Source organism: Syngnathus acus, chromosome 2 (genome assembly GCF_901709675.1).
Source record: "Syngnathus acus chromosome 2, fSynAcu1.2, whole genome shotgun sequence".
Classification (NCBI taxonomy): domain Eukaryota; kingdom Metazoa; phylum Chordata; class Actinopteri; order Syngnathiformes; family Syngnathidae; genus Syngnathus; species Syngnathus acus.
Genome location: NC_051088.1, coordinates 3,572,334 through 3,589,704, shown reverse-complemented (window position 1 = coordinate 3,589,704; position 17,371 = coordinate 3,572,334). Strand labels below are relative to the sequence as shown.

At 42.2% G+C, this 17,371-nt stretch overlaps 1 protein-coding gene across 1 annotated transcript in view; it reads right to left on the bottom strand.

Annotated features, from left to right (window-relative positions):
- creb3l1 (cAMP responsive element binding protein 3-like 1) overlaps window positions 1-17,371 on the bottom strand; it is a 26,257-nt gene extending 8,886 nt beyond the window's left edge. Inside the window, exons 1-8 of the mRNA XM_037245050.1 lie at window positions 16,978-17,371; window positions 8,128-8,260; window positions 7,410-7,496; window positions 1,468-1,616; window positions 1,309-1,390; window positions 1,032-1,228; window positions 760-906; window positions 465-523 (exon numbers count right to left, since the gene is read on the bottom strand). Of these exons, the coding sequence (XP_037100945.1) occupies window positions 465-523; window positions 760-906; window positions 1,032-1,228; window positions 1,309-1,390; window positions 1,468-1,616; window positions 7,410-7,496; window positions 8,128-8,260; window positions 16,978-17,085 (962 nt within the window). The 5' untranslated portion in view covers window positions 17,086-17,371. The remainder of the gene's footprint in view (window positions 1-464; window positions 524-759; window positions 907-1,031; window positions 1,229-1,308; window positions 1,391-1,467; window positions 1,617-7,409; window positions 7,497-8,127; window positions 8,261-16,977) is intronic.

Sequence of the window (17,371 nt, the reverse complement as noted above, 5' to 3'; positions counted from 1 at the left end):
AGTGATGTCACCTCACTGATCTCATCTCAAATGAAAGCGCCGATAATCCTGCTATTTGCTTTGAATGCATCTCATTCTGAGTGTGCTCCCTCTCGCCAGCCGCCCGCTGTTTGCTTCCTAAGGGCTCATCCAATAATCTTTCAGCGTACACGGCGACTATAGAACCTGAGACAAAACCAAATATAAAGAAACCATGCTCTGCTTTTTTGATGAGTCTGACCTGTGGCGGTGGTTGCACACTGAGCTGGGAAAACTTTCAAATTACAAACAGCTGGATTTCACCCCCCCTCATCTTTCGAGTTGCTGGCGCGTGGATGGCTGAACTATTCTACACAAGTGGGAGCTGGGATTTGTTAGGTGAATTGTGATTTAACTAGACTGATACAACAGATCATGCACTGCTGTCTTGTTAGAATAATAGAGATAACTGAAGAGAGAAACTGGCTCGAAAAATGGAAACTTACTTTTTCTCCAGACATTCCACATACTCTTTCTTCTTTCGCCGACTCTCCTGAGCTGAGATCTGTTGTTTTTCCCCACAACGAAGACATTTAATTATTTTTATTTCATTGATTGACAGAATATTTACAGTCACAAAATTAAATTATTTAAATTCAGGTTTATAATAAAAGCAGCCTTTAGAAAAGAACTTTTGACTATACTGCATTCTTACATTAGACCAAACACAATTTTGGTGAGCAAAAGAAAATAAAAAAAAATTTAAAAAATGAAAGTACTGTATGTTTTGAACAAAGTTACCTTATTTTTAATCTTGCGTCTAACTCTCTTCAGAGCCTTCTCTTCACTCTTGGTGAGAGGAAGTTTGTTGGGTACAGGGTATCCCTCAGCAACAAGGGTCCGCTTCTCTTCGTCTGTCAGCAAAAGGGGACCAGAACCCTGCAGTTTCTGCAAAACAACCATAATGGCTGATAGTGAGAGCATTAAAGGAAGGTTTTGATCGGTGAGCAGCAAGCATCAAAGGATGGAGGAAAGAATGGAAAGGAGAGAAAGGATAAGAGATGGCTACTGACATGTGGCGCAGTTAGTAGAGGTGAAGACGAGATGGCTGTGGACGAGGAGGAGGAACCGGAGCCACGGCCCGTTGGCCTCTGTTGTGGCTGCGGAGAAGATGGAGGCAGAGCGAGGTGCGGGGAGGACGGTGGTAGGGAGCCGTCACTGTCGCCGTGGTTGCTGCTGGGCGGCGTGGGTGGAAGCTGCAGGGCATCATCTGGGAAGAAGCAAGGTGAGGACCTCCTGTGAAGATTGTGCGCTGACAAATAGAGGGCAAATTGTGGATGCTGTGTGTACCGGTGGGCAGACAGAGGTACTGTCCCATCTCTCTGGGCTCATCTTTAATAGCCACAGGCTTAACATCATCTGGAGGGCGCACCTGAACACCAAACCAAACACACTCCTTCACACGTCAACCAGAAAACATGACATGTCTCTGATTTGTGGGATGCTCACTGTGTGTCTCCATAGCGACCCTCTCCGCGCAGGGGCGGGGCTTAGGATAAGAGACGGGCCTTCCATGGGATCTGACCTTTGAGCCACATCCGGCTCCTCCTGTTTCACTAGGATGGTCGATAGGTCCTGACTAAAGCTCCATTCAAATTCTGAAAGAGAGAGAAAGAAAGAAAGAAAAAAAGAAAGAAAAAAATAAATAAATAAATAAATAAATAAATTGGACATCAGATAAATATCTATCTCTGGTACCATCCTTCCCTGGACATATGAATCTTTAGGGTGTTACTTCTTGCAAGCAATAGCTCCACTTATAGACATTTTTTTTTTTTTATCAAACGAGGGCGAAAGCAATTATGTGTTCCTTTGTCAGTGAGGAGGAACACAGAGGTCATAAATCAAAAAATCTTCTCGACAAGACTTGTTATTATAGACTGCAGTGGGATAAACGCTCAATCGTGCAACCAATGGTGAGTGTGTCGACTATATATATATATATATACAGTGCCTTGCGAAAGTATTCGGCCCCCTTGAACCTTTCAACATTTCGCGACATTTCAGGCTTCAAACATAAAGATATAAAAGTTTAATTTTTTGTCAAGAATCAACAAGTGGGACACAATTGTGAAGTGGAACAAAATTTATTGGATAATTTAAACTTTTTTAACAAATAAAAAACTGAAAAGTGGGGCGTGCAATATTATTCGGCCCCCTTGCGCTAATACTTTGTAGCGCCACTTTTTGCTGCAATTACAGCTGCAAGTCGCTTGGGGTATGTCTCTATCAGTTTTGCACATCGAGAGACTGGAATTCTTGCCCATTCTTCCTTGCAAAACAGCTCGAGCTCAGTGAGGTTGGATGGAGAGCGTTTGTGAACAGCAGTCTTCAGCTCTTTCCACAGATTCTCGATTGGATTCAGGTCTGGACTTTGACTTGGCCATTCTAACACCTGGATACGTCTATTTGTGAACCATTCCATTGTAGATTTGGCTTTATGTTTTGGATCATTGTCCTGTTGGAAGATAAATCTCCGTCCCAGTCTCAGGTCTTTTGCAGACTCCAACAGGTTTTCTTCCAGAATGGTCCTGTATTTGGCTCCATCCATCTTCCCATCAATTTTAGCCATCTTCCCTGTCCCTGCTGAAGAAAAGCAGGCCCAAACCATGATGCTGCCACCACCATGTTTGACAGTGGGGATGGTGTGTTCAGGGTGATGAGCTGTGTTGCTTTTACGCCAAACATATCGTTTTGCATTGTGGCCAAAAAGTTCGATTTTGGTTTCATCTGACCAGAGCACCTTCTTCCACATATTTGGTGTGTCTCCCAGGTGGCTTGTGGCAAACTTTAAATGAGAGTTTTTATGGATATCTTTGAGAAATAGCTTTCTTCTTGCCACTCTTCCATAAAGGCCAGATTTGTGCAGTGCACGACTGATTGTTGTCCTATGGACAGACTCTCCCACCTCAGCTGTAGTTCTCTGCAGTTCATCCAGAGTGATCATGGGCCTCTTGGCTGCATCTCTGATCAGTCTTCTCCTTGTTTGAGATGAAAGTTTGGAGGGACGGCCGGGTCTCGGTAGATTTGCAGTGGTCTGATACTCCTTCCATTTCAATATAATTGCTTGCACAGTGCTCCTTGAGATGTTTAAAGCTTGGGAAATCTTTTTGTATCCAAATCCGGCTTTAAACTTCTCCACAACAGTATCTCGGACCTGCCTGGTGTGTTCCTTTGTCTTCATGGTTCTCTCTGCACTTTAAACAGAACCCTGAGACTATCAAAGAGCAGGTGCATTTATACGGAGACTTGATTACACACAGGTGCATTCTATTTATCATCATCAGTCATTTAGGACAACATTGGATCATTCAAAGATCCTCACTAAACTTCTGGAGTGAGTTTGCTGCACTGAAAGTAAAGGGGCGGAATAATATTGCACGCCCCGCTTTTCAGTTTTTTATTTGTTAAAAAAGTTTAAATTATCCAATAAATTTCGTTCCACTTCACGATTGTGTCCCACTTGTTGTTGATTCTTGACAAAAAATTAACATTTTATATCTTTATGTTTGAAGCCTGAAATGTGGCGAAATGTTGAAAGGTTCAAGGGGGCCGAATACTTTCGCAAGGCACTGTATACATATATATATATACATATATATATATATATATATATATATATATATACATATATATATATATATATACATATATATATATATATATATACATATATATATATATATATATATATATATATATATATATATATATATATATATATATATACACACAGTGTAGCCTCGGTTTTCGAACGTCCCGGTTCTCGAACAAATCGGTATTCGAACATAAAATTCGAGATTTTTTTGCTTCAGATGTCGGACGAAATTCGGTTGTCGCACCTCGCGAGATGAGCCGAGAGGACCCGCATGCCAACTGACTCCGTTCGTTATTACATTCTCGTTACTCTGAGGATTGCATCAACTCTAATCATGCCTCCAAAGGAAGCAAGTGGGAGCAGTAAAGCCATCCTAAAACACAAAGACGCTCCTAAAGCAATGCGACACTGAGCGCCTGGCGCGCTGCGGTTGCGCGATCGGACCACATTAAGCTCCCTGCGCACTGAGGTCCATTTAAATTTTGGAAAGTACATTAGGACTTTAAAAATATTTTCTAAATTTTTGCGACCGCTCTGTCACAATAATGCGACCAGCGCGGTGCAGTTGCGCGGTCGGCGGCGCGCAACGGTTGCGCGGTCGGCGGTGCGCTGCGGTTGCGCGATCGGACAAAATTAAGCCCCCTGCGCACTGATGTCCACTTAAATTTTGGAATGTTCAACAGGACTTCAAAAATATTTTCTAAATTGCAGCGACGGCTTTGTCACAATAATGCAACCTGCACCGTGCAGTTGAGCGGTCGGCAACGCGCTAGGGTTGCGCGTTCGGCGGTGCGCTGCAGTTGCGCGATTGGACAAAAATGCACAAATGAAAAAATGCTTAAAAAAGGCGGGGGGGTTTTTGGGCTTGGAACGGATTAATATTTTTTCATTATTTGTAATGGGAAAATATGATTCGGAATTCAAACGATTCACTTCTCGAACAGCCTTCTGGAACGGATTGTGTTCGAAAACCGAGGCTCCACTATATATATATATATATATATATATATATATACACTTCATTTGTCAACACAGCTAGTGTGTTCAAGTGCATTTTGATAGTATTGCTTGATTTTGACACTAAGGCAGGTCAACTGGGTATGCTTTAAATAAATATGTATTATGTATTACCAGTCTTTACATGAACTATTACAGACAAGAATAAATAGGTGGTAAATATAGTTTGGTTAAAACTAAAAAGCTGTAGACTGCCATCCCAGCAGGTGAACAGAGAGCGCTGTGATCTCAGCAGGAAAGTAGCTGTAATAAAACAATAGTTGGTGCAGCATGGCAGGAGGCAGCAGCAGTAAAACGCAACAAGGACCTTAATAAATCAGAGTGAGTCAAATGGTGCACACAAAAAAACAGGACGCAAACATGAGTCTCCACATGTGAGCTCATAATAATAAGAGTGCTGAACCTGCAGTAGCTAAAATCTCCTAATGGACACAGATGGGCCAAATAGATCTCAATATGTTTTTTTAGGTATTTATTTTCAACATGAAAGATGAAAACTTATTTGTCTTCTTTACCTATACCACTTTTTTAAAACAACATTAAAACAAACACACAAAACTCACACAACTAATTGGACATATTTGAAAAGGAGTCAAAACAAGCTGTTCTTTGTCAATCCCACCACTTTCCCACAATCCCTCAGTCAAAAATAAAATCACTTGTTCCACTTTCTTATGCCCCCATGTACCACTAACATTGTGTTTGTTGTGTCCACTACCGGGGTGGGTCAAATGCAGACATCAGATTTCATGTATGTGTGTGTTCAAGACAAATAAAGATGATTCTTCTGCTTAAGAAAAGAAAAGCAAGTACTACGTGGTTAAACGTCCTTCTCCCTCGATCACTCAAGAGTCATGGACATTGCGTGTTTCCATTGGGTCACCCCACATTAAGATACACTAAAACTTGTTGTAGGTCTCGCTTTTGCTTTTTTTTTTTGTTAATTACATCTTCCCCCCCCCCTTTGAGTAAATTAAGTTTTAAATGTTTCCTGGCAATTGTATAGTTTTTGCATTGACCATGATTTGTGCTGTTTGTTATTGTTTCATCTATAATTTTCAATATCCTTGACTGTAAAAACAATGTTAAAGTTAAGTTAAAGTCCCAATGGTCGTCACACACACATCTGGGTGTGGTGAAATTTGTCCTCTGCATTTAACCCATCCCCGTGTGATTTTAATCCATCCCCTGGGGGAGAGGGGAGCAGTGAGCAGCAGCGGTGCTGCGCTCGGGAATCAGTTGGTGATCTAACCCCCCAATTCCAACCCTTAATGCTGAGTGCCAAGCAGGGAGGCAATGGGTCCCATTTTTCTGGTCTTTGGTATGACCCGGCCGGGGTTTGAACCCACAACCTTCCAGTCTCAGGGCGGACACTCTACCACGAGGCCACTGAGCTGGTGTATGTGAATAGTCCCTAAAACTGTTGATTATTCTGATAGCTTTCTTTCTGGAGAAGCATACAGACTCTAGATTGAAGTTCAGTAGTTGTTGCCCTGTTTCTCTCCACACGAGCTTGGACATGGAGAAACTAATGAGGAGTACAGAACATATATGTATTGGGAGACAGCCATGCTACCACCTGGCTATGCCGTTCCGACTCCGAGTCAGTAAGTATTTGTAGTCTATCTTTATATGACAATACATTTCAATGTAGTGTGGACAACAACAGAGAACATTCCCTGAAAAACATTTGTATGATAAAATATTTCAAATTACGTATATTTTTCCATGGGATATTTGTGTTATATTCTTTGTATTTATCTTTTATTCTATTGAATGTACTGTATGTACATTATATTGCACTATATATGAACATATTTAATCTCGATTATTCATATTTTTTGTATTGTTAACTGATAGTTAATCGCACATTTTATGAATTGTAAAAAAAAAAAAAAAAACCGTGATTTTTTTTCTGTGACATTACTTTAGCAACTTGTGTGGCGTGCTTGATGTTCATTTCCGGTCTCGCAAGATCCATGAGGTGTTAATAGTTTTCATACTGTACGTGAAAAGAGTGAGAATTTTTATTTGGCCAAAAGTGCGTCGGATTAATCGAGTTGATAACGTGTTAAACTGACACCACTAGTTTATACATAAAATGTGATTCATGGGCAGACAGCTTCGGCATTCTACGAATACTTGCTGTGGATGTCACTGGATTTCATTAATTAATATGACACCAGTGTTGGACAATCCATCCGATTCATTGTAGGAATAAATTCTCAATTATTATATATTTTTAAAATATTTTAGTAGTACCACTGTCGGGGGTGCAAGGCAGGCAGAGTGAGTGAGTGACTGAGTGAGCGAGCGAGCGAGAGAGAGAGAGAGGGAGAGCGAGAGAGAGATTTTTCTTCTGGCTTTAGCTACACCGCACTCAAAACCATATGCTGGAGTGTGTGTGCGTGTGTCTGTGTGTGTAAGTGTGTGTGTGTGTGTGTGTGTGTGTGCGTGTGTGTGCGCGCGCGAGCGCATGCGTGCGCAATAGGTGGGCAGGGCTTACTCGGTGAGAACACTGCACAGACTGAAGGATACCCAGGATAAACGGAGAACAGAGGAGCATACAGACAATTGGACAGAGATGCAAAACCAGACCAAGTGGAGGAAGGAGGAAAAGGACTTTTTTGCACTTTCACATATTGTGCGTGTAAGTGTGTTGTACAAATTGACAGGAGACGTTGCAGCAAACAAAGCAGCCACTACCTCGATTTTCTATTCTTCAGTAGTCAAAGAAGTTGACAAGAGCAAGTCATGAAAAAGATGAGACACCCACCAGAGTCTTGGTCCATCTTGACAGACAGGGCGGGGCTCTGGGGGGCAGAGTCTTCACTCAAAGAGTAGCTGTGTTCTACTTGTATGTCTATGAAGCCACAAATTGAAGCAGGTCATAAGCACATTTGGTTTATTGACAAATTGAATTCATACTTTGTTCATACTTAACATACATTAGCATAGTATTAGTAATTGAAAGGTAAAAATGGCATTGTGTTTTTGCTTTAAAGGTAATGCCAATTGAAGGAGGGGTCACTTTGCAGTGGCCAATTGCTTGACACTTTCACCTGTTAAAAGTCCAGATTTTTGGAAGCCAAAGCTAATATATACTTTTGGAATTTGACCTCTCTGAGTGAGGAAGGCGGTGAGCTGAACGTTTTTTGTTGGGGGGGGAACTCGATACTGTTGGTCTCAATGCCAAGATGGCTTCGAAATGCAACCCAATTGAGGGTTTGGGGTTACTAACTGTGCAGATGTTGGCTGAGAGGTCAAGCAACCTGCCAATGTACAAGAAGCCAAGGAAATGAAAAGACCATTGAAAAAAATATTATTGGGGCTGTAGAGTGTTTCTTGGGTTTCAACCACATGAAAGCACATCTTCAGTAGCAAGTGAGAGGTCATTGAAAGCATCATTCATATTGTGGAGGTAGGCGTTTGCCCTTTTTGCATTACAGCAGTATCAAAAAGCTTTCGCGAGTTAAGTTAAAGGTGATCCTCACCTGGACTGCTGTCTATGTCCATGTGGAGGAAAGAATTTCTGTCTGCCAGAAGGGGGCGCTCTAACAAGTGGTCTTCAAAGAAACTGCTGAATAATTCACTGCTGAAGTCGTCCATCTGGTCACCTGAGAAAGGCTGCAACACAAAAAGTTACAAATGGATTCAAGAAGGGAAATATTAAGAAAATAAGATTATTCTTAATCATTATTTCATGGTGGATAAGTTGGTCTTTCTTCAGAAACAGGTTTTTCTTATGATTGATCAAACTAGTAGTTGTAACTCCGCAAATGTTTGAGCTTACACTCATTGTATCTATCTATATTTTTTGCACGTCACACGGAGAACACAATCACACACGTGCAGGTATGCAAAGAGAGATGTCAGAATGAAAAAGGGGCACAAACGGCGCTACACATCTTGAGCTCAGTCTGAGGGTTCAGGGCCTCGCTCAAGTGACCATTGACTGTGGTCAGGGAGCATATTACCCAAAAACTAGTTGCCATTATTTTTATTTATTGTCCACAGCAGGACTTGAACAGTAGCCATCTGGTTCAGAAGTCAAACAGGAAACTACCTGAAATAATTATGAGGTAGACTTCAAGTCATTTGTGCACTGTCAAGCAAAACATTTTACTGACTAATCTAATGTGTTGAAAATGGCTTGCTCAATAAATATGCACTTTTTTCTGAAAACTGATGGTTTTGGAGCTGCTAGAATTCAGCGCTACACACTGCACGTATATACGCAGATTGGGTCCGGCCTCTGTTTTGCAAGAGGGTTAGCAACTTTTTTTTTTCATGAATTTGACAGTCTGTGTCCTATCTACAGTTGGAGATATTTTACGGCAGTTTTGATGCAATGCCAGAAGATGTAAGTTGTGTACTTGTCATCCAGCTTTGATCTAGAAGGAAAATCCAATTTGCTTTTTGTGAGTTGACCTTAAGTATGATCTTACATTTTGCTCCCTTTGAACTTGATAGTTTACCTGTAAAGATCCTAGATCATTGACCTTTATTCATATTAAATCAAACTTTTTTCAAAACGTTTCATCCTTCCGTTACTCGCTGTGCATGAACAAGAATGGATTTGAAGACATTTAGAAAAGTCCAAACAGCCGTGGGTGACCCAATTGTCACCTCCACTGCGCTGATGTCATTATGTACGACACATGTTGATCCTGAACTCAGATGAGTCACTGAGCTGAGATGTTCTGGAAGCCTGGGACAGTGCGGTGCTCGGACTTCATGTTGATGTGACTGATGTAGGAAGACCGAGTTCAACATTTAATGCCAGGAAACAAGTGTGAGCTCATGTGCAAAAAGTAACTGTTATTGAGTTGCACGTTAAATCACTTCACAAACACGAATTGAAGAAGTTAATATGAATTATTATTATTTGAATATGAACTATGGTCTCGCTCTGCTCAAATGGATAGCTCGTAAACACAAAGTAGCTCTGCAGGTCCCTTCCAGGATCTGTATCCATCCATCAAATTTAAATCGCGATACATTAAATGTAATTGATTTAGTAAGTGCGTAGGAACTGTGTAGAAGCCTGCCATGTGGTTTTAATCTCAAAATGCCATCATGTATTGCGTTGGCTTGTCTTTGCATTGGAGGTCTGGGATTCAAGCAATGATATTAGGGAAATCACATGGAATAAGAACATCCATCCATTGTCTGTACCGCTTGTCCCCACGGGGGTCGCGGGCGTGCTGGAGCCTATCCCAGCAGTCATCCGGCAGTAGGCGGGGTACACCCTGAACCGATGGATGGATGGATGGATGGATGGATATTGTACTTTGGTTTCATAAGACTCTCTAGGGCAGTCAGCCACATTTTTTACTGTTACCGCAAAGAGCCACATCACCCCCCGCACGCACGCGCGCACGCGCACACACGCGCACACACGCGCACACACGCGCACACACGCGCACACACGCGCACACACGCGCACACACGCGCACACACGCGCACACACGCGCACACACGCGCACACACGCGCACACACACGCACACACACGCACACACACACGCACACACACGCACACACACACACACACACACACACACACACACACACACACACACACACACACACACACACACACACACACACACACACACACACACACACACACACACACACACACACACACACACACACACACACACACACACACACACACACACACACACACACACACCTCTGCTCAGCCAAATTTATTGTGTGACATTATCATGTCACGCACCAATATGATAATGACAGAAATTGACTCCTACAGTACTAAGACCACAGGCCAGTCATTTCAACAATGAACATTGTGTGCACTGTCACACACACAAACTCTCAGTTCAACAAAGTCCACTAATAAAAACAATAATTTACAATGGCGTTTTTTCACTTAATATGCATGTTGCTCAGTGCGACTTCTAGCATTCCTTGCCTTGAACAATCCTCTTCAAATCTGGCTTGTATTCCGTTGTTGCTACTCGAAGCAATTCTTTTTGTTGGATGTCTGATACCATTCCTTTTAGTTTGTCGTTTTCAGGAGACGAGATTTCAACAACGTCACCGAGGCATTTTTTAACGAACTTCCCTTCATTGTATGGCATTTGAGCCCGTGCAATGTTCCAAGCCAGTTGATACGATGCAAGCATGACAGTCTCTGAGTGCTTTGTAATTTTTTTGAAAAACTAAACCTGTTTTTCTGCCTGACTTTTCAAAGTGTCCAACTTTTAGCATGAAGTGAGCTGAAGTGGCGCTGAAGATTTGAAGCTTTGAAATGCGCTAATGACGTCTGACATATCAGGCAGAATGGCTTGCCATTGCGTTCAACAAAAAAATATAAACTTTCCCACTCTGTTAAAAACGTTCTGTGTTCATCTTCATATTTTCGTTTAGCTGTGTATTTTCTCCCTGCCATTTTGAGAGCGAAATTGACACTTATTTGTTTCCTCGAATGGGTTTGCCCCTCCTTCTTTGCGGGATTTCACCTCATGCTCATACGCGTTTGACGGAAATACCATATTGAACTCAAGCAAAGCAACACGCACAAAAAAAAAAAACACAAACCCAAATGCTGATATGAACGTAAAAGAGCCAAATGAAACCAGGCAAAGAGCCGCATGCGGCTCGCGAGCCACGGGTTGGCCACCCCTGCTCTAGGGGATTACCCCCAAAAGGTTTTTTCTTTTTCACAGTAGACAGTGAACGCAATGAGGAACCAGGAAGTCAACTTATTGCAATATCATGATGAGTAAGATTGTCTCTTTTTCTGTTCGCTTGCACCCGGGACTTCCAGATGGAATGAACAGAAGATGAAGTACAGATGGTGGACAATTCTGGATGAGAGCAGCACGAAACATCTAGTAGTTCCCAATGCTAGTAAAAGTAGCCTAAATTTGCCCGCCCATGATTTAGGAAAGACTCACCCCGCTCTGCTGCCATGAACAACATTTCAAGTCTTCTCTCACACGATCCACTGCTCATTTAAATGCAGGAAAAACCCTGCACTGTGTGAGAGGAACAGAAAATAGGGTATGTAATCATATACATACCTACAGTATCTATTGAAAGCAAGAAAGGGTCATAAATCACTCATAGCGGCGCCGTACACGATAACTAAGTTTAGTACGAGAAACGTGTTTAATCTTTAGAGAAAGCAAGTGATTTAATCTTTCTAATTTCACGGTTCATTGTCATCGCCTCATCAACCTGAGAAGAAGACTCATGTCCAAGTCTTGACAGACATCGAAAGTTTAAACGTCTCCTATCTGTCTTTGCTTTGTCGTATTGCAGACCTCAGTCTGTTTTGCATAACAGTCCAACGTGATCATTATAATTTTGGGAAGTTCCAAATATGCCTCTGTGATCCAGAGTGATTTCTCTGTGTCTGTTATGTCAACCACAAGAACCATACAAATACAAACGGAGAGGTTAATTCTAACATCAGGGCAAACACATGTTGCGAGAACAACATGTCGTCAGATTGGACCTTTCATTTACTTCACACAGAGCTCCATGCTGGGAAATGCTTTGACTCTTACAGCTTACACTCATGCTTGTGTGTCATTAGCGAGGAAGAAACGGCGCTGCTAGGAAGAGCTGATTATGCGTCTGCTTAGCTATAATTATGAATGCAACGAGTGTGGTTAGGCCTATGATTAACAAGGTTTTGTCTCAAACTGTCTTTACGTTGCACCAACTGTCAGACTAACACCAGCTTGAATTAAGTAGTTTATTAAAATCAATTCAAAATTCTTGCACCCCACAGGTGACAAGAGTAGCCCTGTTGCACCATAATACAAAAGCCACCTAGAGAGTAGCAAAGCAAGCATAACCTAAACTTTGACAAACCACAACAACACACTGCACATAATAGTGATCTCCTCCTCCAAAGCAAATGTCTTTTGTAGTATAAATCCTGACCTGTGGGGGCAGCACTCCACCACAGGGCCTCCAGGCGGCTGGAAAATGCAAAGAAGACAAAAGTCTCAAATCCAAAATGAAGTAGATGAACCTCTACTAACTTTTAGCTTCTCTTGTTACTATGTGGCAGTGGCAAACCATTGTTCAAACCTTGTAAGATATGTGATACAAACCTTTATTGGAGTCTGAAAGCAGCGCCATATTGAGGTCGCTCTATGTCACAATCAGGGAGTCTGTGGATCAGCCAAACTCTGTGTTGGCATGTTTGTCAGTTGCTGATTGTCAACCCAGACTATCTTCCGAGCATAAAAGGAAATCACTCAGACAGAATGGACATTCGCATGGACATTTCTTTAATTCGGGCAGAGTTTCGACAATCCAATGCAATGTTTCGTGGACACTAAAAATATTGATCCAATTAGGACTTGCGTGTTCAAGTATCACAAGTATTCTGATCCACACTTTTGATCAGAACAAATATTATAATAATAAATTATTACAGAAATAAGACTAGTAATAAAAACACACAAGAAACCAGAATAAAAGCATAAAAGCATAAAAGCACAGAGGCGAAAAGAAAACACCTATGAGGAGCCGGGGAAAGCCTTTCTAAACAGAAAGGTTTTAAGCCCCAGTGTCCACAGACTGGTGTTGACGTAGGTGCGCAGGGAGAGAGTTCCAGATGTGAGGGGCAGCGGCGCCGAAAGCTCGGTTTCCCATGGTGCGGAGTCGTGTACGGGGCAGATGGAGCTTTGTGACCGGAGGTTACGGGTGGATGAGTGAGGGGTAAGAAGGTCTTTGAGGTATTGAGGGGCGTTACTGTAGATGCAGAGGTGGGTAATGAGGGCGATCTTGTAATGAATTCTTGATGTTATGGGAACACCAACACACGTGACAGGGGCTGTATTTGATTTGGAGGAACCCAGGCTGACGTACTCTGTCCTGTCAGCGAGGTATGAGGTGAACCAGTCCAGTGTGGAGAGATGGAGACCAATGTTGGTGTGGAGACGGTTAAGGAGTATATGATGGTCGACGGTATCAAAGGCTGCTGAGAGATCAAGGAGGATGAGCAGGGAGGGGATCCAGAATCGGCGGAGATGAGGTCATTGGATACCCTCAGCAGTGATCACTTTAATATGCGCAGAATGACCAAATATGCCGGCAATAGTAGGAGAAGAAGCCATCGTGACTTCCCGTTCAACAAAAAACTTTTCAACGTCAGCCTTATTTTAAAAAATTCATAGATAATTATTTTTGATAAACAATTACTCATTTAGAGATTTTAATTTTAAAATTGTTCAAATGCTCAGAATTTTAGCCTGTCATCAGTAAATATTCTTAGATTTCTGTAGTCCTCCATGAAAGCAGACTAATTATTTTTGTGGGGGTTTTTTTCCCCAAAATAAGACATCTGCAAGCACTGATCCCCGTGGGAACACAAGAAACCATACTATTATAGTATGGTATCTTGGCCCGTTATAAACTCCAGTTAGCAACCAAAGTTAAAAAGAAAGGCAGTAGATACCGCTAGATGTAAATAAGGCCCCCAAAATAGCACTCGATGACTCTGCCAGCTTCTTTCCTATTGGAGGCGCTTGTCTGACGTCATGGTGACGCTGCTCTCGAATAAAACATTTTTCAATTTGAAACGCTATGCTGTGACGCGCCGCCCACCAGTCCAAGGTGCCCACCGCTCACCACATACATTTTTTAGAGACATCAGCCTTAGCTGACATTGATCTGAAGGGGAATCATGCTTTATGTGACATCACCTATGGGCTCATAAATAGTGAGCCTTATTTGGTGGACTTTGTTGCATATGATGATGATATTGTGACCGTTTAAAATGAAACCGCAATTGTGCCATAGAGTCGAAGAGACAAGGCTGTGCTTCCTTGGATTTCAGGAGACTACAGTGATTTGGTTTGGCTCCATTTAGTTTCAATCGAGTTAATGTGGAGATATAAGTCAACTATAGTATAGTTCTCAGGAAAATCGGACACTGTCCGACACGCACACACATACACGCACACACGCACGCGCAAGCAAGCACGCACGCACACACATTCTCTCTCTCTCACGCACACACACGCACATGCACGTACACAGACATGCGTACACAGACAGCATGTCTGCTCGCATTCCTTCTAGCAGCTGCATGGCCAATCCGAAGTGAGCATGAAAATAAGATGGGTGTGTCTTTCTACAGCTGGAGTGCAGGGTTTGAATGGGGTGTAGCGCAGAAAAAAAAAAAAAAAATAGAAAAAGGGAGAAATCACACTCAAACACAGCAAAGCTAGGGGTGACAATTCATTTTGTCTCATTGCAGTTATGAGTCCCTTCAGAGGGCTGTTATGCTTGAAAGTTTTCTTTCAAGTTGAAACCATAAAAACGTTTTGGGCAATGAAGTCAATGAATAATGATAATTTGGTAACAAAAAACTGCAATATTTCAACATGATTATAAGTGAAGACAATTAGCAATTTGGGGAGAGATTTTAGCAAGAAACACGAGGCACATTTAGGTGGCCACATAAAATAATGTGGTGGGCCGGATCGGGCTTTGGATTTGACGCCAGTGACACAGTATAAAAACCAGAGAAGAAATATGACAGGAAACTGCAAACTGAAAATTTTAGATGTCAGGTTTGGGCCATTTGCTACTGATGTATATACATAAGCATCAGTGCAGAGTGCTGAACAAATTTATTCAACCGCTTTACACCGAAATTTGTGCTGTCTGCTGAGCTTCTTTAAGAAGTGAGCAATTAATCATACACGACATATATCCTTCCATCCATGCATTTTCTACATCACTGCTTGCGATCAGGACCTCGGTGGGCTGAAACCTAACCCAGCTGATTTGGGGCGAAAGACGGACCGCAACCCTCAATCACAGTGACAGATGAACTTTCACACTCACATTGTAACTGGTTGGGAACTGAACCCATGTTGATCAAACGGAATTAAAGGCAAGTGACCTATGACGCAAACATAACATTCAACCACCAAAGACAACATTTGTGTCCAGGAATGTAAGAAATATTTAATTATAAACAATAATGCTTTGGCTCGCATGAAACTTGCCATTTTTGCTGAATCACACAAAACGCCATCTGTTGGCTAGAATGTGCATATTGTCAAATGCCACTCTTGCTTCTTTACTATTACAATATAATGAGCATGATAACATACTCAATTTGTCACATTGTAGAGCATCAGCTGTGATTAGGTGTATGATCTCACAGGGGAAGCAGATACTGGGTGCTGCTATTATTTTTAAATGAAGGACAGTGGAAGACTGTTGCCTCATTGCAAGAGGTTACTGTGATCACATGTCTTCGCACATGAACATTCAGTGCATTTAAAACTCTAGAGTGTGTGTTTTTGTGAAAGGGAGTGGGACTGTTTAACCATCTTATGATTGACTGGCGATTGATTGACCCCGTTCCACCTCCAGTCAGGACGAGAGCCGGTGACACTGACGCACTGTGACTAAAAAAGCCACTGCAAAAAAGTGGAAATTATGGAGGACTAATTATATGAACGCGTCTAGAGCTAAGGCACACCAACAAAATAAGATAATGTTAGTATGTGGATTTCATTCAGTCATTTATCTGTATATATGCCATGAAATTGTTTTTGAAAAAAACAAATGAATTAATCAATCATTTATATTTCTATAGAAAAGCAACTGTGTCATGGTTTTGCAGAAAGATCATGTCACTGAGTAACTGATGCAAGGTGCACACATACGAATAATCCGATTTTGAGACCCATTCTCTCTTTCTGATCCAAGTTATTGAAGGTCTGATTATTGGATGACTATTAAAGATTGATTATCCTGTGATGTGGTGTGTAAAGAGTGTATTTCCCCTCCCCAATCTGCGGTTGATACTGACAATCACAAATATTAGACTTGTTTGGTGTTTAAATGACAAATCCTTATTTGCGTGATCAACACTGCTTTCGGCCTAGCAACGGATTCTATGATTGAAACACAATGACAGCTAACTAAAATCAAGCAGAAGCTGTTCTTTATTAGAGATATAGTGGAGAAAAAAGTTGTGTTGACAATAAACATGATGAGGAGGAAAGTTCTGCAAAGTATGCAGTCTACTTCTTGATTATTTCTCGTATAACTATATGCTATATATCAATATAACTGCGTGCGTGTGTGCGTGTGTGTGTGAAGATTACTTAACTAGTCATGATGCACATGCACCCGCACGCACGCTCACATGCACACGCAAGGTGAAAAGGTAACAGCACCGGATGTCAATCAGGATCCGTGACCCAAGGTCCGGGTGGAACATCCAGCGGAGATGCGTTTATTAAATTAAAAGGCGGCTACCGGCAGACTGTAAGCGCAGCTCGTTGTGTCGGGGTCACGCAACAAGTGAGCGGCGTGTGTGACTCACCACATTAGTGAGAAAATCTCCGTCGTTGAGTTCTTCCAGGTCCAAAAGGTTGGTGCCTCCGGGTGGGTAGAATTTATCGGCCGTCAGAGTGTCTAAGAGAGACTCCATCACGGTAGCGTATGGCCGCGCTCGTGCGGAACTAATTCATTAAAAAAAAAAACTTCCGAACGTCTGTCATGAGTACAGTTGCATTATCAGCGTCCGCGGAGGACGCGAGTCAGTTTCTGGACTTGCGAGTGACGCGCTCGACGGCGGTGGCGACAGTTGACATCTGTGCGGGCACGACCATCAGCCTCCATTCAGCTGCGAGAAAACCAAACTCCGTCCTCGTCCTCCAAGCGCAGCACTGTGTCTCCCACGTTCTGATGAATATGCAGCAAGCCCCGCCCACGGG